At 34.9% G+C, this 26,540-nt stretch overlaps 4 protein-coding genes across 11 annotated transcripts; 1 reads left to right on the top strand and 3 right to left on the bottom strand.

Annotated features, from left to right (window-relative positions):
- Nucleotides 1-5,059: 5,059 nt before the first annotated feature.
- Nucleotides 5,060-8,894, top strand: LOC129321083 (probable serine/threonine-protein kinase PBL7). Its single transcript, XM_054966820.1, has 5 exons — nt 5,060-5,429; nt 6,247-6,437; nt 6,655-6,844; nt 6,937-7,328; nt 7,906-8,894. The coding sequence occupies exons 1-5, from the start codon at nt 5,318-5,320 to the stop codon at nt 8,170-8,172; spliced, it is 1,152 nt and encodes a 383-aa protein (XP_054822795.1). The 5' UTR covers nt 5,060-5,317; the 3' UTR covers nt 8,173-8,894.
- Nucleotides 8,895-9,597: 703 nt separating this feature from the next.
- Nucleotides 9,598-18,344, bottom strand: LOC129316069 (GTPase-activating protein GYP2-like). Of its 6 annotated transcripts, none has more exons than XM_054960323.1 (18): nt 18,073-18,344; nt 17,316-17,385; nt 15,991-16,887; nt 15,755-15,901; nt 15,534-15,647; nt 15,081-15,139; nt 14,725-14,791; nt 14,543-14,594; nt 14,354-14,446; nt 14,146-14,229; nt 13,626-14,047; nt 13,123-13,184; nt 12,511-12,580; nt 11,966-12,046; nt 11,748-11,849; nt 10,852-10,973; nt 10,400-10,490; nt 9,598-10,033 (listed from the first exon to the last, which is right to left on the bottom strand). In XM_054960323.1, exons 1-18 carry the CDS (start codon nt 18,117-18,119, stop codon nt 9,923-9,925), a joined length of 2,691 nt encoding a protein of 896 aa, XP_054816298.1. In that variant the 5' UTR covers nt 18,120-18,344; the 3' UTR covers nt 9,598-9,922. The 6 variants fall into 6 exon arrangements, 2 of the variants coding, with proteins under 2 accessions (XP_054816298.1, XP_054816318.1); XM_054960343.1 differs by lacking the exon at nt 18,073-18,344 and adding an exon at nt 17,612-18,057; XR_008594672.1 differs by having other exon boundaries at nt 9,899-10,033; nt 10,345-10,611; nt 10,852-10,989.
- Nucleotides 18,345-19,536: 1,192 nt separating this feature from the next.
- On the bottom strand, nt 19,537-22,605 carry LOC129322139 (pentatricopeptide repeat-containing protein At2g37310). 2 transcript variants are annotated; one of them, XM_054968225.1, is made up of 2 exons: nt 21,390-21,526; nt 19,537-21,297 (listed from the first exon to the last, which is right to left on the bottom strand). In XM_054968225.1, the coding sequence occupies exons 1-2, from the start codon at nt 21,390-21,392 to the stop codon at nt 19,735-19,737; spliced, it is 1,566 nt and encodes a 521-aa protein (XP_054824200.1). In that variant the 5' UTR covers nt 21,393-21,526; the 3' UTR covers nt 19,537-19,734. The 2 variants fall into 2 exon arrangements, with proteins under 2 accessions (XP_054824200.1, XP_054824193.1); XM_054968218.1 differs by having other exon boundaries at nt 19,537-22,605.
- Nucleotides 22,606-22,731: 126 nt separating this feature from the next.
- Nucleotides 22,732-25,314, bottom strand: LOC129322149 (glutathione S-transferase L3-like). 2 transcript variants are annotated; one of them, XM_054968235.1, is made up of 11 exons: nt 25,173-25,314; nt 24,919-24,989; nt 24,739-24,813; nt 24,575-24,635; nt 24,380-24,466; nt 24,152-24,250; nt 23,913-24,018; nt 23,727-23,803; nt 23,342-23,449; nt 23,103-23,183; nt 22,732-22,982 (listed from the first exon to the last, which is right to left on the bottom strand). In XM_054968235.1, exons 2-11 carry the CDS (start codon nt 24,927-24,929, stop codon nt 22,971-22,973), a joined length of 717 nt encoding a protein of 238 aa, XP_054824210.1. In that variant the 5' UTR covers nt 24,930-24,989; nt 25,173-25,314; the 3' UTR covers nt 22,732-22,970. The 2 variants fall into 2 exon arrangements, with proteins under 2 accessions (XP_054824210.1, XP_054824217.1); XM_054968242.1 differs by lacking the exon at nt 25,173-25,314 and having other exon boundaries at nt 24,919-25,154.
- Between the last annotated feature and the right edge of the window lie 1,226 nt (nt 25,315-26,540).

Raw genomic sequence — 26,540 nt, 5'->3', positions numbered from 1 at the left:
CTTATCATACTATGTGTGGTCTATTTGAGGTGGTTAAAATGATTCCATAGTTAATGGCATTTGGTAGTGTGTTTTAGACATCTTTGAATGTGTTTTGAGGTGAAAATAAATTATTTTGGGTTTGAATGTTTATCTTTTTAATGGTTGATTATTTGAGTATGAGACTGGTGCCATTAGTTAAAGGGTTCGAAGAGCTTCATGTAGACACTTGAATCGCTCAAATCAAACGTTGGATGACAAAATGGCATGCTCTGAAATTTCAGAATGCTATCATCATAGCAATCTGTTATCATGACAGTAAGTGCATGCCACGACGTAAATGCCTTCTGAGGGATTCGTCCCTTTATGCCATCCGTTGTGGTGGGTGTGGGCTATGCTATAATGGATGAGCCAGATTTTGAAAATTTTTTAGATTGTTTCAGCTTGTTTTTAAGTACTGTTGATTTTTCATACTTCTATTATCATTTTTGATTGATATTAAATTTTAATTGGAGTTCAAACAATATTTTAAAAAGGATTTTCTTGAGATCCCATTATTCTAAACTAATTATCTTTTTAAAATCCTTGGGTTATGATAACTTTTGCTTGGGATTTTATCTAATTCTAGTTATCACAAGAATATGTAAGAGTGTTGTCCTGGTAATGTCAAGGCGAACATTATATAAGGTATACCTACCCTATGCAATTATATATCAATTGATCTAAATAAATAGAGTGAGTTGATTACTCAAAAACATTCAATGACAGGTGACATGAGATATAATTCTATAATTCATTTCACTTCTATATATCTCATCTCAAATCACAGAATGCATTGCCATGAGACACGCAAACATGTGATAATGACCTAATTCATTAATTTCTTACTCGTTATCACAATTCAGACAACTATATGACAATGATAGATTCACTATCATGACTTGTCACAAACTTAATAACTATGTGACATGTCGGATAGATACATATGCATGATTAAACCATCCATCTACTAAAAGTGTGGGCTATAATATCAAACAAGGCTCCATTTGTGTAACTAGACTATTGAAGCTCACCAACTATGAGGCGACCTGGCTAAAGATCACAACACTCATTCTCGGACTACAGGTTTCCTCCACTCTCAAATATATAGGGAATCATGTACCCTAAGCTAACCTCCTTAATAAACAGGTAGAAATAGTTAGGTTCTAGTCCTTCGATAAACTATAGGACAGTCCCTGACAGACAATAGGGTAAGGCTATGCCTTTATGCATTGGAAGGCAACAGTATATACCATATGGATTTTATTTACTCCTTTCCTTAAGTAAACTTCTGCCAACTGATCATGCACTGTATGATGCTTACTCTTTTCATATTTTATTTACTCAATGATAATATGTTGAGCTCACACTATGACATTATCCAAGTGAGCATTAACGTCATATTCACAACTCTTTCCACTTCAATCCTCAATTTTACAACACAATTGACTTACTTATTTAGCCACGCACATCATATTCACATATCAATGTAACCACATTATCAACACATCACATATTGCACACTTCACATTCTAACACATAGTTATAGTTTCAAAAATCATTTAGAATTTAATATCACTATTCAATTTGAATAGGATTCATATAATATCACAGGGCTCATGGCATACTTGCACATTTACAAATTCAATCACGCATACAATTAAACATACTTTCACATTCAAACTCAATTAACAAACAATTACCCATGATAGGGTTCCCTCGATTATCTCAAACATTTAAAAGGTTAAAAGTTTATCCCTTAGTATAGGCTTTCAAGCTTGTTTTCCCAAGCCAAAATGGTGTCCAAATGATTAATCTTCAATCAATCAAGCTCGAATTCATCAACATTGTCAAATACACACTTCCAACTCTCATTTTCTACTTATAAAATAACCGATACCCTTATTTTTCATATTTAGATCTATCCATTAGGTTTATTAACTCTCTATTGCTCTCAATAGCTTCATAAGCTCTCACATTGTCATTAATGGCTTCCCAACCAAGTTTATCTACCCTAATAAATGGCATTTCTGACCATTAATGAACTCATAACTACTAAAACGTGTAAACTCCTTCACTTTAAATTTAAATACCTCAAACAACTCCTATTAACTCCATTTGAGTAAATAGATTCGAACCTATAACCTATATAGATCGAAAGTCATCTCCCATTATTAAACCCTAACCAAAAACTTTAACAAAAAGGGTTGGGAAAGGAGAAAAATAAGTTAGGAACCTACTTTTAGATTTAATAGCTTCAAAATGCCTCTAATATTCTTATAATTAAAACCCTAGCAGAGTTCTCCCAATGCTCCATATTTTCTCCTCCCTTTTCTTTTGATTTTTCTGTCTGAGTCATGACCAGTTTCTCAAAAAAGTTGGCCATGCCCTCCTTCTTTGTTTGTCATTTATGCATCACGACATATAGTATAGAGACAATCTTTTAAGATTTTCTCACCTCTTTCGATGCCCGAGTGGCCCGACTTTACTTCAGACCCATTAATGGGGCTGAAATCACAATTACAAATACTTTTTAAACCTCTCTGGCCACACATCATATCAAATCACTTAATTATCATAATTAAACTTTGTTTATTAAGGTTAAATTTCCCTAGGATGTTACATAGAGCCCCTTTTTATGATTTTCCCCCTTTTTGAGCCTAAATGACATGAACTCTTTTTCAGACCTAATCTTTAAGGTATAGCCAAAGACTAATAGGTTCATTACTCTTATCTAATCATCATCTAACCCAATTCTAGTTAGCTTTAACTTAATTATATCCTAACTAACTTGATTAGTTAGAGAGTTAAAATTCAGGATGTTACACATAAACTCACTCCCTTTGGCAATTGCTGGGGAGATGTCGTCGAGGCAAACACTTACCAAAGGACTTAGAGAAGCTCACATGGGAGGAGATATTTTTGTGGAAGAGTGAGATTTGATTAGGGGTAATATGATTATTTGGTCTAGTAAAATAATGCCAGTGAAAGACCTCAATATTGAATTTCTCCAACGTCCTTCTCAGTAAAATGAAATTTGGTCAAGTATTTTTTTTTGGTAACTTTCCCCTTTTTCAATAGTTTTTTAAATATTTTTTTGTCATGCTTATCTTTTTTTTTTCCAAATCACAATTCGTTTTCAAATTTCCATGTCATAAATTAGGGAATATTCTTATATTGTATTTTTAAGATATCATATTAATATATTTTTATTTGAATAATTTTCAAATTACTTTTTATTTTTCCTAGATAATAAGTTCAAAAATAAAAGGTATTTATACTAGTAATAAATTGTAAAAAAAAAATGCAAATTTGTTATTAAAATAACTTATCATACATATGCCGCATGGATGACAGGCATATGATAAATGTTTTGTTTTGAAACCTGATCTATTTTTTCTTGTAATATTTTTTTGTTCATCAACCATGAAATCCCTTGAAAGAAAAAGTTTGTCCATCTTTTTTAACTCTTTCATCTAGAGAGTTTTACACTGAAAAAAAAAAAAAACAGCCTTATAGTATTTTCGATAAAATTCAACATAATATAAATTCTTTGAATAAGTAAAATCTAAATTTATGTTTTATTTCGCTCAAGCTTTTGTTGTACAAAAATATATAGACATATTGGAGAGTGCTTGAATCAAACTTTATATTTTAAGTTTTATGGTTTATTTTCAAATTAGTTTCATATAAATTATTACATTTTATGCAGTGATTAATTGTGCATTAGTATGATTTCAATATTATGAATTATTAGTCAAAATTTTCTCTTATTTTTCTAAGAATAATCACAACTTCTTAAATTATGTGATGTTCGAATTAAAGAAAAATAAAGACACTTGGTTTATTGTTTTATGAGTTTTACATGACTTTCGTTTCTTCTTTTCTCCTTTAATTATTTCATCTTATATTATATTAAGCCATTGAAATTTGAAATTTAACGCATGTGCTCTTATTCTAGAAAGCATCTCAAGCTGCAACAAATACAAAGTTATCCATTGCTCTCATTATAGAAAAGACTAACAGAATTTATTAAAAGAACAATAACAATGTATAATAACTCTACTAAAATTAGATTGTACATTGAATATAATATAGCGGTCACATTTTATTAAATCACAAATCTTTCATGAAGATACATGCTCACATGACAGGTAGAAACAAATAAAAAAGAGTGAATCTCCTTGTTAAATCCTGCGCATGTGAGACATTTTCTAATTTTATATGGAAAAAATATAATTTTTTAGTGTAGCTTTAACAGTTATTGTACATTGAATTTATATAGTTGACCTTCCGTGGATCTCAATTCACATTATGTTTTGGTTCTTGACTTTATGTGCTTTTCGTTTACCACTTCCCCTTCCAGTTTCTTCAAAAAATTTCTTTATTCTTAATTCATCTTATTTCCATCTCCATGAATTTCTCCTTCTATTGTTCTTTTTCTTCTTTATTCCTTATTTTCTTTTTCAATGTTTTCATTCTTTTTCTTTGTTATCTTTTGGTTTTTTTCTTCTTCATCAACTTCAACCCTGACTCCTCTTCTTCATTTATATATATTTTTCTATTGATTTTCCTTGTGATGTTGACATTCCTGAGTTCTTTTTGTCCCGCAAAGTGCATTTCTGAGTTTGATAAGAGCAATTTTAGAACGTAAATAAAACTTTATACTATGATTATCCAAAAATTAATCAACATAATAATATTTAAATTATTCATTATAACTCATATCAACAACAAAATTAATCAAATCATAATCAACTAAACCTGCTTTTCAACCATCAATGAAATGGAAAATTATGATATCTATATCAGATTAACTGTGACAAGAGATAGTATTTTAAGAGAGTCAAATGTTTCCCGTGCATGACACACGTAATTTCTTGTTAAATGTAAAAATCAAATGGGCACGAAACATTGAAAAAACTTGAGTTAAAAAAGTTTCTATTATCCCATTTATAAACATGGGACTTTTCCTTGCTCTGTTGATATTAAACATTCAATTTCTCCGACCAAAAAGAAGCCAATGACGGATTTTTGGGGGAGAACTAAAAAAATTTAGTTAAAAGTAATACGACGAGCACTAGACAATTCCCGAACACAAACGATAAAATAGCGTGAGTGAGAATTGGGTGGGGAGGCAGGGAGAGGCAGGAACCAGGCAGGTTCTTTTCCAATTGTGGTTGCCCGAGCAGCCTGTGGTCAGTGTCGGGTCATCTATGAGTCTGATACTGTGAACTGGAGTAATTGATTTTTCAGCTATTACCTGCGTCTCTGGAAAGAAAGAAGGGAATAGTGAAACATGGGTTGGATTCCCTGTTCCGGAAATTCAAACACTAAGAAGAAGACCAAGAAGCAGACGAAGAAGATGCAGGTACAGGAGAACATGGTTGATCCGGTAAAAGCGGCCACAGGTACTGATACAGTTATTGTAGCATGGAAAAAAAGAGAATCTTCAAAAGATTTATGATTGTGACAAACCCTCTTGGCTCCGTCAATCATGCCCTCACTTGATTTTTGTTGCGTCTTCTTGGTGAAGTTATATGGGGTATTATATACGTCTTCTACTAATTTATCTCTTGCTTTTTCGGGAACTTCTTGTGACAATCAAAATTGAGGGAGTTTTATTTGTGTTTTTGTTATACCCGAGTGGGGTTCATGATATGCTAAGCTCCCAGATGAAGAAACATGGGATTTGATAGTTTATGATTGCCTACCTCGTCACTCTTTTTTTCTTCTGGAGCCAAAATCTACTTATTTATATGTTATTTTTAATCCAACTCTAGTGATCTTTTATGCTCATCAGGAGTAGTAGTGTCAAATTTCAAGTATTTTTCTCTCATTTCATTCCTTATATTGGATGCATTCCTTTGATCTATGTCTTAATTATGTGATGCTCTCAGCTACAGCTTACAATAGCCCCAAAGTGAGTGAATTTCCCTGTAGTAATGGCAATTTTCCCATTTACAAAATAGCCCAAGTGATGCTCTCTTTTATAAATATATATATGTCTGGCTTAAATTTGATTTATTGATGTAATTTTGGAGTGATGCGTCCTTTGTGGTAGAATCAGTTTGTGGTTGAGATTTTAATGATCTTTATGTCGGACTTAGACAATAAAAGGGGCATTTCATAATTCCAAGATAATTGATTTGGAATGTTCCTAGAAGTTAAAACTAGACATCTCCTAGCTTCTGCATCTTCCCTTCAAATGGTTAATCATGTGTACAGGGAAGTTGAAGAGGAATTCTTCTACAAATTCCAAGGATGCCTCTAAAACTGGGAACCCTGACCATATTGCAGCACAGACTTTCACATTTCGTGAGTTGGCTACTGCAACTAGAAATTTTAGAGCAGAATGCTTGTTGGGTGAGGGAGGTTTTGGAAGAGTATACAAAGGGCGCTTGGAAAATACTAATCAGGTAACTTTTATTCCAAACGATCTTTTAGTTTGTCAAGTACAGGATAGAGTTGTAAAGCCTACTTTCGTTTGTTATTAGTAACTTTCACCTTTTCTGCATTGCTGTATGCTGGTTGTCAAAGTAGTTGCTTTTGAGTTTTGTCATAGTGTGTTTAAGCTTAAAATCTGGTGTAGCTTGAGTTGGCAACGTAATTCATCCTTTCTAGTTTTGGATTTAGGTTGTTGCAATTAAGCAACTTGACCGAAATGGGCTGCAAGGGAATAGAGAATTCCTAGTTGAAGTGTTGATGTTAAGTCTACTACACCATCCTAACCTTGTCAGCCTCATTGGTTACTGTGCTGATGGAGATCAAAGGCTTTTAGTTTATGAATATATGCCATTAGGATCCTTGGAAGACCACTTACATGGTATTTATATCCAGAACTACAATCATTTTTTCCCTTAAGACTTGCCGTGTTACCCAATACATTATGATCATACACAAATGCTTGATTTACAGATGTTTCTCCTGGCAAGAAATGTCTCGACTGGAATACAAGAATGAAAATAGCAGCAGGGGCAGCGAAAGGGTTGGAATATCTTCATGACAAAGCTAACCCTCCTGTCATTTACCGAGATTTAAAATGCTCAAACATTTTGCTTGGTGAAGGTTATCACCCAAAGTTATCTGATTTTGGCTTGGCCAAACTTGGGCCAGTAGGTGAAAACACTCATGTCTCAACGAGGGTTATGGGCACTTATGGATATTGTGCTCCGGAGTATGCAATGACAGGACAACTGACTCTGAAATCAGATGTCTATAGCTTTGGTGTAGTTCTTCTGGAAATAATTACTGGAAGGAAAGCTATTGACAATTCAAAGGCTGCTGGAGAACAGAATCTTGTTGCATGGGTAAGTAAGTCCTCCAGTTCTCATATATAGGGTTGATTGATGAGTTGAGCTACAGGAGAGCATAGGAATTAGTTAAAACTTAGTTTGACCTACCAGTGAATATTATTATATCTGGTTGAACGGCTGACACAAGGGTTGGGCCCGTAGTTCAATATGCATTTTTCATGCTTGGAGAGTCTTGCCTGCATAGTCGTACTCATGCTTGAGAATTTATGGTCATTAATCATTTTTTCTCTTCACTGGTTCTCGCTCATTTCTTAAACAAAACTAACCAAGCATGATATCTAAATGAACATGGAGAGCGGTTTAGAGAAATCATTCTCATCGCATTACCCTCTTGAGCTGATGCTGTTCATTTATTTAGCTAGTTTTCCGTAGCTTTGGCAGTATTTGGATGCTTTTGTTAAATGTTACTAATACTTTTATTGCCAAGACAAGTCCTATTAACCTGAATGAAGCTAACAGAGTAGTCAGAGTTATGCACAATTTTGTAGTTGCATGTACTATTTACCTCGTAATACATTGACTTCAGTTAAAATTAAAGTAGTGACTTCAGTGTGGAGCATTTTCATTTCAGGCGAGACCTTTGTTTACAGAACGACAAAAATTTTCACAAATGGCGGATCCAATGCTCCAAGGTCAGTATCCTTCTAGAGGGTTGTACCAGGCCCTTGCAGTTGCTGCAATGTGTGTTCAGGAGCAGGCTAGTATGCGTCCAGTTATAGCTGATGTAGTCACAGCTTTGACTTACCTTGCTTCACAAAGATATGACTTAAATGCAGAGTCACTGCAAAGCTCTCGCCTTTCCCCTGCCACTCCTTCTAGAACCAAGAGGGGGCAGTGATATGCTCCAAAACGATGGTTATGAGGCCATCTGTACAATATTTAAAATGACACCATACATAGGTTTACAGACGTTAATACCTGCTGTCATTTGGTGGCGTTCTCTCAGTTTAGAGCATAGGTTGAGAAGAAGACTGAGAAATTTTGTTCCATTCCTGTTATGAGGATGCACGCAATTGCTCCTATTTCCTTGCGGAGCCAAGATATAGTATGTTTACTTGTTTTTTATATCTCGAAGTTACCTTTTAAGAGCTGGGTCCGATGTTCATTATTCATGTATCTTGTCTGGAGTATAGTTTTACCCCTTGTATATCTATGATAGATTGAATGTTAGACTTCCGAGGAGATCATCCAATGTGCAGACTATATGGCTCGAGAGGGTCATGGCAAGAGCCTTGAGACAACTTTGGTGCACCTTATACTAAATGGTTGTTTGAACTTCGTTTTGGAAGATCCGGGCCACCCTTGGCCGTTGGTTTAACTCGTTCGCTTGCCCTCTTGTTCCTGTGAATTTTCTGTTTTTGTTTTGTTTATTCAAGCTTAGGCTTGCCTTTGTATTCCAAAAAAAAAAAAAAAAAGTTTCACCCCATGTATCGCATTCTGAAGGAGTCTTTGCTTCTACTTGTTTATCCTGGTTCTGTTGTATAGTTTAGGTAAATTTGCAAGTCATGAAGCTTTGAATAGTTCAGTTTTTAAACCAACTAAGCCCGCACATATTCTTTACGTTTTGATTTCTTCTTTGGATCTGTTTATAGATTGTTTCACTTTTTCATTGCGACTTCTCGATTTTTTTATTTTATTTTATTCTTCGGATATTAGCATTTCTCTAAAAATTCTGTTCTCCCCGAAAGTCGACAATTCTTGTAAAAAGACTTCGGGTACATTTAAAGATATATTGAACGGTTGGTATTAAATTGTAGTAAAGATTTCAATGTTGTACCCGTGCAATGGCTTTGATATGGCAGTATTAGATGTAGAATTCCTACATTATATAGAATCTTAAATGAATTACATTATTTATTATATATATTGATTGATGATGGTGTTAACAATTAGCTGATTTAAGTACCATGTTACAAATAATTGACTAATTGACTGAGCGATATATTCTTTTCATTTTTAAACGTAAGAGAGATTATTGTGTTTTTCTAATTTTTTTTTAAAGTAAAGCTACAAATTTCAAGAAAATTTTATCACATTTTTGCTAAATTATCTCTTATAAAGTTATTTTCACTTAAACAAAGTTGTTTTATTAATTATAGGGATAATTTAGCCTAAGCTTTTTAATTTCAAACATAATTATTATACTTAATTAACTTTTTAAATCTGTATAAGTTAATTATTTTTTCTTATATTTGAAAACAAGGCGAGTACTTTTTTTATGTCGTCATAAAAACATATAAAATGAACCTTATAATAACAACAATAACAATAGAATAAATATTTAATTTAATTAAAAATGATACAATTAGTATACACGTACCATGTTTTCATGAAAATAGCGTAATAACAGATAAAGAATTGCAAGATTTTCCTCCTACCAAAACTGCTTATATTTGAACGACTGACAAAAGTAGACAACGGGATAGATTATTAATATACCCATTTGGATTTTGAAGATGATACAAAAGGATGCTTCAGCTTCGCCACCATAACCACCGATTACCAAAGGGAGCAGTAATAAAGGTGAACTCCCATATGCTCAACCAAGATGGCACTGCAATGCAAATTCCATGTATCCCATCTTGTTCTCAGTCACGGAATTCCCTGCTGCGAGTGACAGCGTCGTCGTTGTTGCAATGACTTCGCCCCTCATCGTTGGACTGACTTTCGCTGCATTCCTCTTCGTTAGTCGGCTTGCCCTGTTCCATTGGATGTTTTAGAAACAATTTTACAACAATATTCACAAACACGTATAAAAAATACAGAAGTAATGCCCGACAAATGGAGCTGCTTAGCAACATGGGAACACCTTAAACGACTGATGTCCCAAAATAATCGACAAAATGGTACTAACAATCAAGGCGTTGGTTCAAGGAATCATTCATGGTGCAGTGAGCTGAAATTTGATGTCAAGGAATAACCAATTTGGAGTGGCAATGGCATACCATCTATTATATGTGAATGCTTTGAATTAGATTCAGCAATTCATAATTGTAATCATGTGCGATACCTGAATATCATTTTGTCACTTCCTGGAAGATACAGAATGGCAAAGTGGATTTTACCTTGTTTCTGTCACGCCAACCTAGTCCAAAATTTAGTAGGCGTAATTTTGGCGCGGGTATTTCAACTCTGGGGCTTGGTATCCGATCACCCCTACAAAAATTTCCTCTAATGAAATTTATCCGAGAGAAAGTGGCTTCTAATAACATGCAACTTGCTCTTGGTACTAGAAACTGTTAAAAGTCGTGATTAATGTTGCCGAACCTTCTGCGGCCTACATCAAATTCCAGTACAAAGGAATGGACGTGCTGAGCAAAATACGGGATACCAAAAAGGACCGATATTACAAACAATAAATTGAAAAAATGGTATTTCTGAAACGGAAGGTAAATGTTCAAGAAAATATGATGAAATTTGACGTCAACCAAAAACCTGACGTAGGCAATGTTGCACGTATTACAATCTATCAGCTCTTGCTTTTCAATTGACACTTGTGATAGATAAGAACTAGCACCTTGGAGAAAGTGCTTTTGACTGGCCAGATTCATATTGAAGAGTGGCCTCTAACATGCTTTCAGCCATCACAACCCGCTTTTCCATCTCTTTGATTGATGCCATGGCCTTATCATACTTTTCCTGCATATGTATAATACTGGGAATGGATACAGTCATGTCTTGTAAGATGTTTAATAAAATGTGTCTACAGAACAAGATCCTTAAATCAATTTGATTACTTCTCTTGGAAGTAGATTTAACCATATTATTCAAGAGCTGTTCATTGGATTCATGTGCTGTGGTTATTACAATAAAAACCAACATAGTGGGAGAAGAGTTTATGTGACGATATTTGAAATGTAATGAAGTTCAACCACACGTTCATCCACGCCAGAAAATAAATACAGCGAATTGTTAAGGAATACTTCCCTTCCATAACATTAGCAAGAGAAAAGTTATAGATAATATATTTGATTTATAATAGTTCAACTTCTTCATTTCTCAACTACTGATACTTGCATCCAAATCCCTCATGTAAAAAGATAAAATGGAGTATTTTTAACGTAGTTACATGCGAAACTACAGAAAAGTAGCATCAGGAATCAAACAATATATGCTAGATGAACCTGATCTTACTAAGCAATTGCCATTAAATGAATAAAATCAGTTGTTAGACAGTCCTGAATCCTGATCAGATTATTAGTAGAATAAAAATAATAATTGTCGTTCGTGGTCATAACAATATACAAGTGAGGGACAAATTCATAAGCTGACCTGTAAAGAAAATTGTGTAGATGATTCCATACGCAACAATTTTCAAAACAAGTTTTCAATTCAGAACTGAACTCTGATCCATAGTAAACTTGAAAATCAATTGAATAACTAGGATCACTCAAAGATTACATGGGGGGTCACCTGAAGCATATGAACTACATATTTCTGAGCAGCAAGGTCTTGCTCAGCTCTTCTGCGAGCATCCTCGGTGACCTTTTGCTCCTGCTCTACCCGCATTAGGACCTGTACCAAGAAGAAAAACAAAAGCTTTCAATAAAACAAAGTTTTTGTTTTTAATAATTACTTTTCATTGATCAAGCTTATGAAAAGACACCAAAGAAAACAGGAGCACAGTAAACCTGCAGCATGGCACCTTCTTGTAATTTCTTATCAGCAAGGGCTTGCTGTAGCTCAGCTACCTCCTGCTCTAATTGCTCAACCTGGATGATTATCAACATATTTGCAAACCTTACAAGCCAATTGATTACCAAAGTTTTTAAAGAAAAGGAATGATTATTGTACTTGAATTAAACTAGTTTTTCAGCCTGCATGCATGGTTTCTTGAATAAGTAAAAGTCCTCTCTGCCAATGAGATAATTAAGAAATCAAATATGACATCAAGTTTTTATTTACTTATCTGTTCACATTAAATACCATGGGTAAAGCACGACAACACAATATTGATTTGATTCAGAGATACATGCATCAATAACTCAGTGAATAGCATTGGATCATACATGATAACTGATTGCACAACAACATCACCAGTAAGAAGTCTAGATAATGCATTCAAATTTTTAAGTGATTCAAATATTTGAATGGTAACTTGAGGACAAGGGAACATGATACATTTCCATTTTAACATCTTCAATAAGCACAGCATTCATCCAAATGTTAGGTTTACCCTGGCACTCAGTTCCCGTCGATTATCTTGCTTGACCATCTCCATAAGTGCTGTTTCTAGCTCCTCAGCTCTGTTAAAGGACAGGCACACACAAATAGAGATTTCATTACCTTAAAAAGGCATGATGTTGTTGGAACTTTTACATGAACAAGGAAAAGTGAAAAAGAATGAAGCATGGGAATGTTAAAAAGAAAAAAAGAAAAAAAAGAAACAGGACATCAAATGCCAAATGTGATGGATAATAAACTTCTGTTTAAGCATTTAGATCTTCAAGGTTGACAATCATCATTGTAAATGAAGAAAACAACATTAAATTCATTGGCAGAACAATAATGCAGCACTTGGCAACGCTCTTGACAGAGGCATTGGCATTTTCTTGAAGGGCTTTCCTGAAGTCATACCTTGTAATGCTCTACTGACAGGAGATTAAAAAGTAAACAGGTTAAGCATGATGCTAACTACAGTGGGTTGTCTAATACTTCCTTCCTAAACTAGGTATATCAACAATTATCTCTTAAGAAACCGCCTCTGAGCTTTATGTCATAATTTATGGGCTGGAGAATTGATTTTTGATTATAAAGGACATAGCATCGAAATGCCAAAGCCATTAACCTGATTATAGCAGATCTTTTTTCCTCTAGCATTCTGCATAACTCTACCTTCAACCAAACCACCTGCACAGAAAAGAATAATCTCAAACACTAGAAAACCAAGAAAAGCCTTAATGCTTACAGAGAAGAAGATTCAAAATCATCCAACTCTGATGCCTTTTCAGTCTTCAATCTTTCAGGTGGAAGTGAATAAACTAATATGATGGGGACAGAGTCATCATACAACATCTAACTATAAAGAAAATGCTTGACCCAATTATTTCCGCATGTTAACCTATAGAAAATTTATTCACAAATCAGAATATGGCATCTATGATTATTCAACGGATTGTATGCAGCACAAGCCACTCTTACCATAAACAAATATGCCCTGAATTGTTTGGAAGAAGACAAGAAGACGAATCTTCATGTCATGACTAAAATTCTATGATGAATTTAAGATAAGATCTTAGTGGAAGATGAATTTCAATGTATAATTCGTTGGTAGCATATAAAGAAAGCAACCTGTTCCTGGAGATCTGGAAGAGAATCTACTTCTGAATCAACATTGAGGCTATTGAGCAGTTCATCCAAGTTGGAGGAATGGGATTCCAACGGTGATTTGTCCCCAACATTTTCCATATCACCACCTTCAGTGGTTTTCATTTCTTCCACCAGTGATCCTGGGTCATGCTTGAAACTGTAAAGTTTAGATGCAAGCCCTTTGGAATCCTTCCAAACTCGCCCTTTTTTAGACCTTTCCTCCACAACAACTAGTACTGATGGCCGATGCTTTTCTCTCAGTTCCTGCAATCTAGCTTCAGTCACAGCTAGAAAACTTACACAAGCAGTGAAGACAAGCTGGCTGCTATCAAATGTTGAGCCAGCAAGTGATTGCAATAGAGTAATTGCATCACCTGCATCTTTTGTTGTAACTAGTGCAGGACCTAGAACAAGACACAGAATTTGCAACATTGATGTTATTTTAATGCGCACACTATTATGAAAAGCTCAGACACAAGGACAGGAAATTACAATTCAATACCATATAACTCCATTAGAGCAAGAGCTGTTCGAAATAGTGTTACACGGTTCCCTTCAAATAGTAACACATCCCAAACTCGAAGAACTAAATACAGATAAAACCCACAATAAGGTCACAAGCTTTAGAAATAACAAGTTCCAGGTCACTGCAGCAACACAAAAGATATGTGCTAGTGGGTTGGGGGGGGGAATCTTAGCATAAATCTAACCACTTTCCCAAGGAATCATGTTTACAAAGATTGACAGGAACCAAGGTCCAGTTATCCAAGCCACCTGCACTCCCAAGTAATCCAGATGATTAACTGCACAAGAAGCATCAATAAAATAAAAAGCTATCCCAAGTTCTTCATAGGATAGCTAAAGAAGATTACTACAAAGTAAATCTAATATGTACAAACCCAGCTTGGGAAATCTTTCACGCATTAATTCCTCAAAGACAAGCTGGTCTACCTGACAACAAAACACCACAGTGACTGCTGAAATGAATAACTAAGAGTCCTGCTACAGCTAAAACCACGTACAAATATATAATCCTGACTCAGGACATAATTAACCATGTCAGGAGTAAATATAACCACACCTGGGATTCTACCATTTCCTCTGTATAATAACCTTCAAAATAATCATCAATAATGCCCACCAATGCCCTAAGATCCCATAAAAATGCATTAGTTCATAAATACAAGACAAAACCATGTGTTCTGTATGGAGAAATACAATATGTTCATGGAAAACCACACAATTATTTTTAAAAATTGCATGTTCCTTTAAATCAGTAACCAAGAGATAAATTTAACACAAGTATGCTCCCTGAAACAGTTAATGTCCGATCATAAGCATCCTTTATTTCCTTAGAGTCCAGAGCAGAGAGCCATTTTATGCTGGAAAGGGGGGTTTACTGGGGGAAAATACATGAGACAAGTTTCTGAAACCTACCAAAATGCATTTTCTTCAGGCATAAGAAGCAGCAACAAACCAGCAAAGAAGTTCATTGCCTGCAGATGTTTTGATAGCAAGAAAATATAATGACAATGATTATGGTGATACAACAACGATGATAATTACCACCAACAAAGATGCCAACAAATACCATCAACATAACTCCCCAAATAGGGATGTATACAATAACCTCGGCAGAGGTTGATCAGTATATAAAGGCTACATTAATCATAAATGGCAAAAATTTTCTTTGAAGTAAAGGAAAATATCCAAAAAGAACATCTAGATATATTATGTTTGATTTGCCCAATGGTATCAAGTATTTCAATTAATTTAAACGTTCTGTAGAAAATGTTTTCTTTAGAAGGAAAATTTTATAAGAAGTCCATTGAAGATGAAAAATGATGAAGTAGCAGCAAAACTTATAAAGAAATATTGGACCACAGTTACCTGACAGTAACCAACAGAGGGGTTGTGCCGAGCGTATGCTAGGAGTAAACGCCTCAAGGAATTCCTGCCATTTTCATCCAAAGCAGGATGTCCTGGGAAAGTTCGTGGTATGTCCTGTGGATAAAACGTATAATTATTCTAAGGAGAAAGCCAGCTTGTGGTCTAAAGCAAAAGAAACCCTACAAATCAAAATAAAGTCCAACAGGCATGCAGCTAATGACCTTCTCAATCTGCTTTCTCCATTTCCCTAATGCACATGATGAATCATCTAGTTCCTTCCCTTTACCACTGTCAGTTTCTTGAGCCAACAGATCGTCATAATAGCTTTCCACCCTACGTGTCTTCACTCCTACAAATGCTTGCCATATCTACAATAACAACATTGTAGTGAATGCTTCACAACTTACCTGCACAAAAATAAGTAGTGGCTTGATAAACTAGAAAACATCAATTATACCTCTCCTCTAAGATCCTTTGGCACTCCTCCCTGAACTAGGGACTCCAGTTCCTTCAACTGAGAGTAAAATTCAGGTGAGTCATGATCCTCTAAAGCATCTCCTTCCCTTGAGCCATTGATACTGTTATCTAGCATCTCTTTAGGGAAGACCTTTTCCTCAATGATGTCCTCAGAAACCATTTGTAGATGTTCAGATTCATCTATACACGGAAGATTATCATATTTACCATTTGCCTGCTCAACTTCAATTTTCTTTGCCTTCTTGACACGATTACTCATTAGTTTCTCAATAGCAGCAAGAGAAGGCCTAATTTCACCCCAGGTTTGAACCTTACGGGCCTTTCTTTCTTCTGGACAGTGCACCTCCTTTTCAGAACTACTTGCTGTTGAACCATCAGAAACATACTTCTTGTTAATTGAATCATTCCTTTCACTAACCCTCGCTAGACTTGTCCCTTCTTTTATCTCAGTACCTTCAGCAGCACTCCAGTCACTTGACTCATCTGATTCTCTTTGCCTCTCTAAATTTGTTCCTTCCTTTATCTCAATAACTTTAAAAGATTTCCTGCCACTCAAATCATTTTCTTCACTTATCCACTCTGCCCCTGTCTCCTCTTCTACCTTAGTCCCTTCACAAGATTTCTTGAAACTCAAATCATTTCCTTCACTTACACTCTCTGCACCTGTCTCATCTTCTAACTCAGTCCCTTCACAAGACTTCCTGATATTCAAGTCATTTCCTTCACTTCTGCTCCTTGAACTTGTCCCTTCTTTTATCTCACTACCCTTAGCTTGAGATATTTCTTCAAGTTCATTCTCAGAAGAACATGATTGAGATGATTTGACTATCTGTTCAAGGTAGCCTCTCCATTTATCTGCCCTTTCACCTTCCTCCTCCTGATATCATGACATACATAAGAATATGCGTCTTTTCAGTAAAATTTACATATAAGAAGAATTTGATTTTCACAGGAGACGTGACATCAAGAATTGGATCGAGCTGAAGTTAATGTCGTAGGTTGGTGTCATTTATTTTGTTCTAGTCATTGCAGCCATCATCTCATAATCACCAGTTAAACAAAAACCTTATCATTATTTCAATTATCTGAGTCAAAAGTGAGCGGAAAATATGTCCTTTCCATGATTTTTTTTTTATTATACTAATGGGAAGCAAATGAACTTATGTTGTCCAAAAATATAAATAAAAAACTTGCAACTTTCTGCAACAATATTTCTAAGTGGGTGCACTTGCCTTTATTTTATGGGTTTGAAATATGAAACCTGATATAGAAGAACTGAGTATCAAAAACAAAAGTAAAGGATACCTTGTAAATAGAAGCATACTGTCTGTAACTTTGTGCGTGTTGAGGTCTTAACGCAAATCCATAGGAGTCCCTGCAGAGTAGATGTGTACACATTGGTACTATGATAGAAAAGAACCAAAACACTACCAAGCGTTTCTTAAGTACCAGAAGAAAGAAAAAAGAAATACAGCCAGGGAATAGGGAGCAAAACAATGAATTCAGGTTAAATTTTTAACTTAAATGACAACACAGGAACAAACAAGCACTATTATGACCTGGGGCAATGTACGCATGCGAATCTGTACAAGATCAATTACCTGGAATCAACCTCCAATGAGCGCTTACTCAGTAAGGACAACAACATACTTTAAGAACAGATGCAGTTCTACTTTCCATAGCTTTTGGTTGAACCAATATCAGAGTGCTACCGCATTTCAGACTTTAGAACCACAGTAGGTGCCGTCTAACGCACGACATTAATCCTACCCCTACGCTTTCAATTTCTCAATGATCACCCAAATGGACCTCAGAATTCATACGATTAATTCTAATTAATAGTAAAAATCAATAAACCAATCGTGTGTTCTTATTCGAAGGGAAAAGTTGCTGATACTAAGAGTTAGGCCCTCTCCCGACATCAAGCCAGAACGGTAAAATCACAGAGACGAAGAAAATTTCTAGTTTCGATCCAACAATTGGCGATATTTTAGGGTTCCAGGACGCGTGGATATGCCCCTAAGGGCAATTATGTTACGCATTGCGACATTTATTTGCATACCTCATGGGTTCGAAATTGTGGAGGAGACTAAAACCAAAGTCCGCCATATTCGGCTACCTCAACGAATGCGAATCCGATTAAGCATCAAGAGAGAGACGGGGGTTATTTTTAAGATCAAAATCGAATACTAAATAAGTAAATATTTTCCCTGCGAACTGACTTTCCTCTGAACAAAAAAACGACTTTCCCTCCAGTTCTTCACGAGGGCTCTTCCCCGCGCAATCGTGATTATTTCATGAATACAAATGTGGGCTAATATAAAAGGATTTAGATTCTGGAGTTGACATCTGTGTGTGAAGTTTTCAATATATATATATATACACACACACATACATATATAATAAAACGAGGATTAAATCTTTAATTCATTCGATGATTGGTTAGCAAATTAAGGACATAGTCATACAGGGGTCATCGTAGATTTTTTTAACTCTCGACCTTAAATGCCTTTTACTTTTCTTTTTTTTTTAATGATAACATGTTTAGAGCAAATAAAAAAGATAAAAACATTTTAGAGCCTTGAAGGTTTTAAATATTCCCTACATTCAAAATTATAAAATATTTTTTAAAAAGTTAAATGTTAAAAAATATAATATATTTTTAATCTTTTGAGGTGTAATCATTGTATTTTTTTAAAAAGTATTCATATTAATAATGATTTTATATTTATTGTCAAATGTTTAATAGGAATAAATATGAAAAAATAATATTAATTTAAAAGTAAATAACTACTTTATTGAAAGATAAAATTTGATTAAAAATACCTTACATTTTTAAATGAAAAGAATATTGCTTAAACAATTTGCCCTTTATTCAACAATTAAAAATCAATTCACTTAAATACCACTGTCACACGAAAAAGAATTGCAGTAAAACTTTTAACATTTAGCAAGAAATCTCAACAACAAAGTTGGAAAAACAATATATAATGATACATATAATAAAGGCATAGTCATATAGCTTTTTAACTCTCTGACCTTAATGATAACATGTTTTTTTAACTTATGTTTGGTTGAGGAGGAGGGGAGGGAAAATTTTAAATTTTTTTACCTTACAAAATAAGGGGAAGGTGGTATGGTGAAAGAAAAGAGGAAATTGTAAAAATTTTCTCCAAGCTCCCTTTCAAAATCTTCCCCCCCCCCCCCCAAAAAAAAAAATTAATTGGGAGGATGCCTCCCTCCCCCTTCTCTCTACTCCCTTCCCTCTTTTTTTTGAACTAAATAAAACCTTATCGTTTAGCAAGAAATCTCAAAAACAAAGTTAGAAAAATAATATATAATTGTGCATATAATAAGTTGAAAATCCTAAAACTTTAATTGAAATCATTTTTCTATATTCATTTTTCAATTTGAAGACTAATAAAAGCTAACTTGAAAAAACGAAATAAATTGAAAATTTTGAGAACTCCGTTAAAAACTCAGATGGAAAATCTTAGTGATGCAGTAGTGTGTAGGAGCTCGGTGCTTTAACTTTGCTTGACTGAAAGCCAAGTTCATTGTTAATTACTCAGGCATTCTTGTGGTGTCCTCAGATACAGTAGCTGGCTAGTTTTTCAATTGAAGCTACCTCAATGGTTGAGTGATCTATTTCAGGCATACCAAACTGAACAAAATGAACCTGCAACGAGTTTTTAATGCTAAACTAATGACTACATTTCAGTTGTCAAATAAAAGCACTTTCATCATCCAACTCTTCTTGCACAACATATCCTTCTCTCATTAATCCTGGCAATCCTTCCAACAATGCGTAAATCTCATCTGATCTTACATTTGAAACATCCTTAGCGACGAAGCTAAATAATCCTCCACTTGTTTCAATCCAGCTACTACCACGAATCTTCTTTAACCCTATCTCTCCCATCTTTTTCCTAACTTTATTAGCTTCTTCCCATCTTCCAGCTTGTGAAAATAAATTTGCCATGATAATGTAATTCCCAGTATTCTCGGGCTCAATCTTGAACAAATTATCACAAGCAAACTTTCCCATTTCCACATCACCGTAAACTGAAGCCCCATGTAGCAAAGCACCCCAAACTCTAGCACTTGGTTCAACTGGCATTTTAGAAATGAAATCTGCCGCTTCCAAGAGCCTACCAGCTCGACTAAGAACGCCCACCATGCAAGCATAGTGCTCCGCCAAGGGCTGAATTCCATATCTCAGGGACATTGTGTTGAAGATTTCCCAAGCTTCATCCTCTTGTCCAGAATGAGCGCAAGCAGCAAGTACTGCTGTTACTGTCACATGGTCAGGATGAACCCTGTTGTTTAACATCTGACCGTAGAGACTGAGGGCCGAACTAGCATCTCCATGGGAAGCATAACCCGATATAATTGCTGTCCAAATTACTAAGCTCCTACATTCCGATTGATCAAAAACCCGTTGTGCCCCATGAATAAAACCTAACTTTGCATAAGTATCAATTAGGGCAGTCGCAACATATATGTCCCGGTCGAAACTTCTCCTGATAGCATAAGCATGAATCTCTTTCCCTCCTCTCAGGTTTGAAAAGTAGGAAAATGCAGGGAGAATGCTAGAAAGAGTGACAGTATTCAGTCTAGAACCAGAAGCCAGCATTTCTTGAACTAAATCCAAGACACGTTCATGCTGGTTGTTTTGAACCAAACCAGATATTACAGCATTCCAGGTGCTTAATCCCGGATTTTTCATATCTCGGAACAAAGTCATGGCTTTGTCAGCAAACCCATAAAACATATACCCTGAAATGATTGAACCATAAGTAACTGCATCCTTTTCACTCATTTCTTCAAACAATTCCTGAGCGTAATCCAAGCTACCACATTTTGCATACATTCCAATCAAAGCATTACAAAGTGAAACGTCCATTTCGATTTGATTCTCATTTACTAAACAGTGGACTTCCATTCCGAATATAAGATCCTTTGACTGAGCACAGGCCTGCAGCACACTAACAACTGTCATTGCATCAGGACTAAACCCCGTCGAACCTAGCATCTCTAAGTATAGTTGCTTACATTCTTCATAAAACCCATTCTGAGAATACCCAGCAATCATAGCATTCCACGACACAATATCTCTTCGAGGCATTCTGTCAAATATAGTCCTCGCGAATCCAAGCTGATCACATTTGGAGTAATACGTAACCAAAGCATTAAGAACAAAAACATCGGAATCCAAACTGCGCCGAAGAACAAAACCATGAATCTGCTTTCCCAAAGCGGGATTAGAAGACGATGAAGTCAGCACCTTCAAAACAGAAGTAATGGAAACATTATCAGGGGCGGCACTGGCGGAGAACGATAAAGATGAAAAAAGCTTCAGCGCATGATGGAACAGACCATTAAATGAGTAGCCAATGATCATGGCATTCGAAGAGAAAACATTTCTGTGAGGAATTTCATCGAACACCTTACGCGCTTCGGAGATGTGGTTGGATTTGGCGTAGAAATTGATAAGCTTTGAGGCTAGGAAGTTGTCGGGCGTGGCTGAGAACAGGATAAGGCGGGCATGTAGCTGCTTGCCTTGGCGGACAAGACCACGATCCGTGCACTGCTGAATGGCACAGCCAAAAACGCCGTAGTTGATGCCTTGGAGGGATCGTCGGACACTGCCGATGGTGGTCATCTCTGCATTTAAGCGGCTTTTCCATCATCATTCATTTCTCACGTAATCTCTCGATCATCACACAAGGGCCGCGATCTTTTGGTTGGTTAAAGTGCTGAACCATGACTCATGATGGACGGTCGGAGGGAGCTAGGCTTCCCTTCCAGTGTGCATCGTCTGACGTTACAAGCTAAACGGACGTGTCACGTTTTGGACTGTAAGATGCACGCTTGACGTCTGCGGGTAATTAAATATTATTTACACTACATGATTTTCCCGCCACAACAACATGCAGCCTTCAAAATCTTCCTCATTCATTTTATATCGATATTAATACATTAGTAATTAGTAATAGTAATTTCATTAAAGGAACTTGAACAAAAACTGTTGATTAGTTAGATGAAGACCGAAAAAATGAAAAAGAATTTTATGAATAAAAATATTTTAAAATTATTAAATAAAAATCATTTATGTTAAATAACAATGAAAAGTATGCTAGTAAATATACCATATGTCTTTCAGATCAATATATATATATATATATATCATACTATCTCAATCATCAATGTAAAATATAAAAAAAAAATGAGAAGTGGTAGAATAATAAAGTTGCAGTGTTTACAAGACATAAAATCCTACATCATGCATTCATGCTCCACGTCCACGAAGATATCTCGACCTTTTTTTTTTTGGACCAACTCCTAGACCTTGTTCTATAACACAAAATTCAGAAAAATAAATCATTTAGTCTTTATACTTCAATTTTTAAGTAGGTTTCTATTTATAATCGAATTTAAAGACTCTTTTTCTAAAAATTTATGAAGAACCATATCATTTATAAGTTATCAACTGTATTTTTGTAGGCTATATGATCGCCTTTTTTCTTTTCATTCATTAGCTTTCTTCACATATTTCATTATATAGCTACTATAGTTGTTAACTTGTAAGTTCCTATGGGCCATCTGACAAAATTGGACCGAGATTTGCGAAAAAAAGACTTGACCAACAGTTTTGAGACCAATGACAACCATAAATCTATATAAATAGGGAGCGGGATGTCGCAAGACCATGTTAAAATTCTCACTCAAAAAAACATGTAAAATTCTTCAGAGTTTCATACTATTTAGTTTACTTAAGTTGAAAGATAAGACAACGATCATCACAGACTTGATCATATAAAACATTATTATGACATCAAACTATCAGAAAAGCCATCCATAATTTCACCATGAAGGAGGAAGGCATATCCAATAATAACATAAACTGGCTTTATTGGACACAATCTGCATCTTGGACGCACCCTGCCATTTGATATTTCATTGTTGAACCTGCAGAGCCGAAATGTATGTTAGGCTTAACAAAGTGGCAAAGAGCACAACCAGAAATCATTCAAACTGGTTCAAATTAAATCGTGAGGATTTATGTGTTAATTTTTCTTTTTTAATTACCAGAAAACGTTTCTTGAAAACGTCAACGATTTCCTTAGGATCATTTCTTGTCTGGGTATAAGCACCAATCTTGTTCACTTCCTGCCAAAGAAACACAAAATGAAGCACTTAGTGGAACCAGTGCGTGGGAACTTCTGAATTGATTACCTATACTTGTTTTCCCTATTTTTCAAAATAGCAAAGGGCGATTTAATTTGTTTAAATACCCAAAGTTTCACACAGAATAGGTTGCAATGTACCTCCATCCATGCGGCAAATTTAGGCCTTCCTTCAGTGACATCATGCTTGAAAACCTCAGAAAGGACGATTTGGAATCTTTCAACAAACGGAACGTAGGCAATATCCACCTAATGGTCAACATATTTCATGATCGTGGATATTATTATTAAACCAAGTGGGCAAAATCATGGATATTGTTATATAACAAAGTTCTTGCTTCGAGTTATGGTTATTTCACTAGCACAACACTCTCTTCCATAAGATAATTCACATTTTAGCCTGAGTTACTAAGGACTCAGGAGTTAGGATATTCCCGATGGATTTACAAATTGTGATCATTCTGAGAAGCCTAGTTGGGAAATAAATGGCAGCAACAGACAGCTGCAACTCCTGATTTCAACTCACCAAACTAAATTGGCCGAGGAAGAACGGCCCATCATCGAATTTACCAAGAGCATTCTCCAAGAAATCAAAAGCAGGGCCTGAATGAAAATACCGATGTTAAGCAGTCTTTTTTTTTTTTTTTTGGGGTATCTGAATGGGGGATTAAGCAGTCCTTTTTTCACTTCAATATCACTCTACAAGTCTTACTGATTTGTTGTACAGGATCTGCTGCTTTCATTGAAGTGAACCCCTCTTTGACGAAGGTATCAACATGGGATATCAACTGCTCACCAAACTCACTCTTAACAGGATCCTGAAAATATGTTCATATTGTGATTTCACAAATTAATTAGAAAGGGGACAGGGGCCCTCACGAACAAATGTGGAATCTTTAGTTACACACACACACACACATATATATATAACAGGAATCTTTAGGTTCTTACACTGGGAAACAAGGATGACCCTTCAAAGTTGGAATCAACATATTTGATCAAATCAAGACTTTCTCCCAAAACCTTGCCATTATGTTCCAACGACGGAACCTGCAGAATGAGGAGGAAGATCATGATCAATCAGGTAGATCAAATGGCTCAGTCAGCCAAGTCAAGTTCAAATAGCGAATTATTGCAACATGAAAATCAATATCTTTCTTGGCTTATCAAAACACACACCTTATTTTCAGGGTAGACTTTATCCTTATACCAAGCAGGCCTGTCTTGAAGATTTATAGCAACTAATTTGATCTTGTCTTGAAGTCCCTGAAGTTAAACAGATTGATGACTTGACGGGAAAGAGACTAACGAATATGATTGATCAAACATCCGGGAAGAGATGGATATAAAAGAAGGGAGGGCGATTAAAATAACCTTGTAGTTCCTAGTGATCCATACACGTTGTGCGAAAGGGCAGGTATAGGAAACATACAATCTAGAAGATAATCCAATGAAAAATGATCATCAGAGGGACCGGAGAAATAAAAAATCAGAATGAAAACCATAGTAAGACAAGGTGAATGAGAGAAAAAAAAAACCTAGTGGTTCCATCGAAAAGAGGTGGGGGCGGTGAGGTGGAAGTTAATGGCAGAGGAAGAACTTCTTGCAAACCCCTAAATCACCAAATAGAGGTGGTTTGATTGATTAATTAAAAATGATTCAAAGAGTAATGCTAAGCGAAGCTGGTAATGGGAGTAGGAAGGATGGGGGAATCTTACGCGGCTGCCATTGATCTCCTTCTCAAGGAACTCAACGAGCTTGATAGTAACAATATAATTCAGAATTGTGTCTGTATTTAAGAGGAGATCGGTGAATGGCCCTTTTATAAACTAACAATTTCATGAAAATTCAATCATTTAAAAATAAATTTAATGGTTGAGATGAGAAGGAAAGAAAAATTGGAGAAAAGAAGAAATGGAAAAAGGCCAAGTCTTTATAAGACTTCGTAGAATTTGCGTCTCATGGAACGCACCGAGCTAAATATGAGTAATCAGTGATAACGCGATGCAGAATTGCGTCTATATTCAAGAGGTGGATATGACTTTGCACGGTCCTCTGATGAAGTCGCAAGCAATGACGAAGCGATGGCCAATTCTCATTATCCTTTTGTAGTCAAGAACAGAAAATGAAAGCGGTGCCTCCTTTGCGTTGTGGGGGTGCGCTTTTAATTAACAAAAAAAAAAAAAAAAACATGTGAAATCAGAGTAAATAATTCAAATTAAGCTCAGCCTGAACCAGTCCTAACAAAGTTAGGATCGAGTTTGATTATATGAACTTTTTTAAAAAAGTATGATATTTTAAACCTAATTTAAAAAAGTCTGTTTCAAATTAAATTCAATTCAAATAAGCTCGATTGTTTAAATTTTTGACTCTATATATATGCAAAGTCAGTAATTTTAGCTAAGTTCACGGGCTAATCCAAACCAAACAAAGAAAAGTTAGAACCAAATTTAATTATTAAAGTTTTTTTTAAAATGATAAAATACTTTCAGTCATATTCAAATAAGCTGAATTAAATTGAATCTAATATGCATAAATTCAACCCGCCTGAATTAATGACTTCACGTGAAATGTTACAGAAGATTACATGTCATGATTTTTGCAATGTAATCTCTGTTGTTTACGACAAGTCATATAAAAGAACAAGCTTTTTAGCAAGAAAGAAATTTGATCTTGCAGGTGTGTTGAAAGATTTTCCATATTCTGGAATGTTTATTTTTTTAAAAAAAATTGAGAATTGTGCTTAATAATTATGATTTCTTATATCAATGTATATTTTAAAAAACCGTTTGGTTATTGACCTTAAAATGAATATTTCAACTATATGTATAATTTAAAAATATAATCTTGCTTTGTGGGGGGTGGTAATCAATTTTTTGGATTTTTTTTAAATAAATCATGTAAAATATAAAAGGAGCTTTTGCATATATAACCAAAATATTATAAGACCAAACTAAATAAATAGCATAACATTTATTATATTTTACATTATAACTAATTTATTATATTTATCAATGATATATTATTGTATATCAATGATAAGCCATGTGTCAATTTTTAAATATAAACCTCTTATATATCAATGATAAACTTTTTATATATCAATGTAAACAAACTATGCTTTTAAATTTTCAAAAATTTAGTCTATATTTTTTTGGTATAAGGATTTTTTTTTTGTGAGTGAACTAATTTATCCAATATAAAATATATAATAAATTATATTATTTATAAATCAATAATAGCATAAATTCATCTCAAAATTTATGTTATATACATATTAAAAACATGTGGTAACCCACGGTTCCGATTTCCACTGAGAGAAGTGTCACCTCCAATAAAA

The sequence above is a fragment of the Prosopis cineraria genome, unplaced genomic scaffold (genome assembly GCF_029017545.1).
Source record: "Prosopis cineraria cultivar Desert tree isolate PC_DT_omini unplaced genomic scaffold, ASM2901754v1 PC1, whole genome shotgun sequence".
Taxonomy (NCBI): domain Eukaryota; kingdom Viridiplantae; phylum Streptophyta; class Magnoliopsida; order Fabales; family Fabaceae; genus Prosopis; species Prosopis cineraria.
This window is presented reverse-complemented; position numbering and strand designations above follow the sequence as displayed.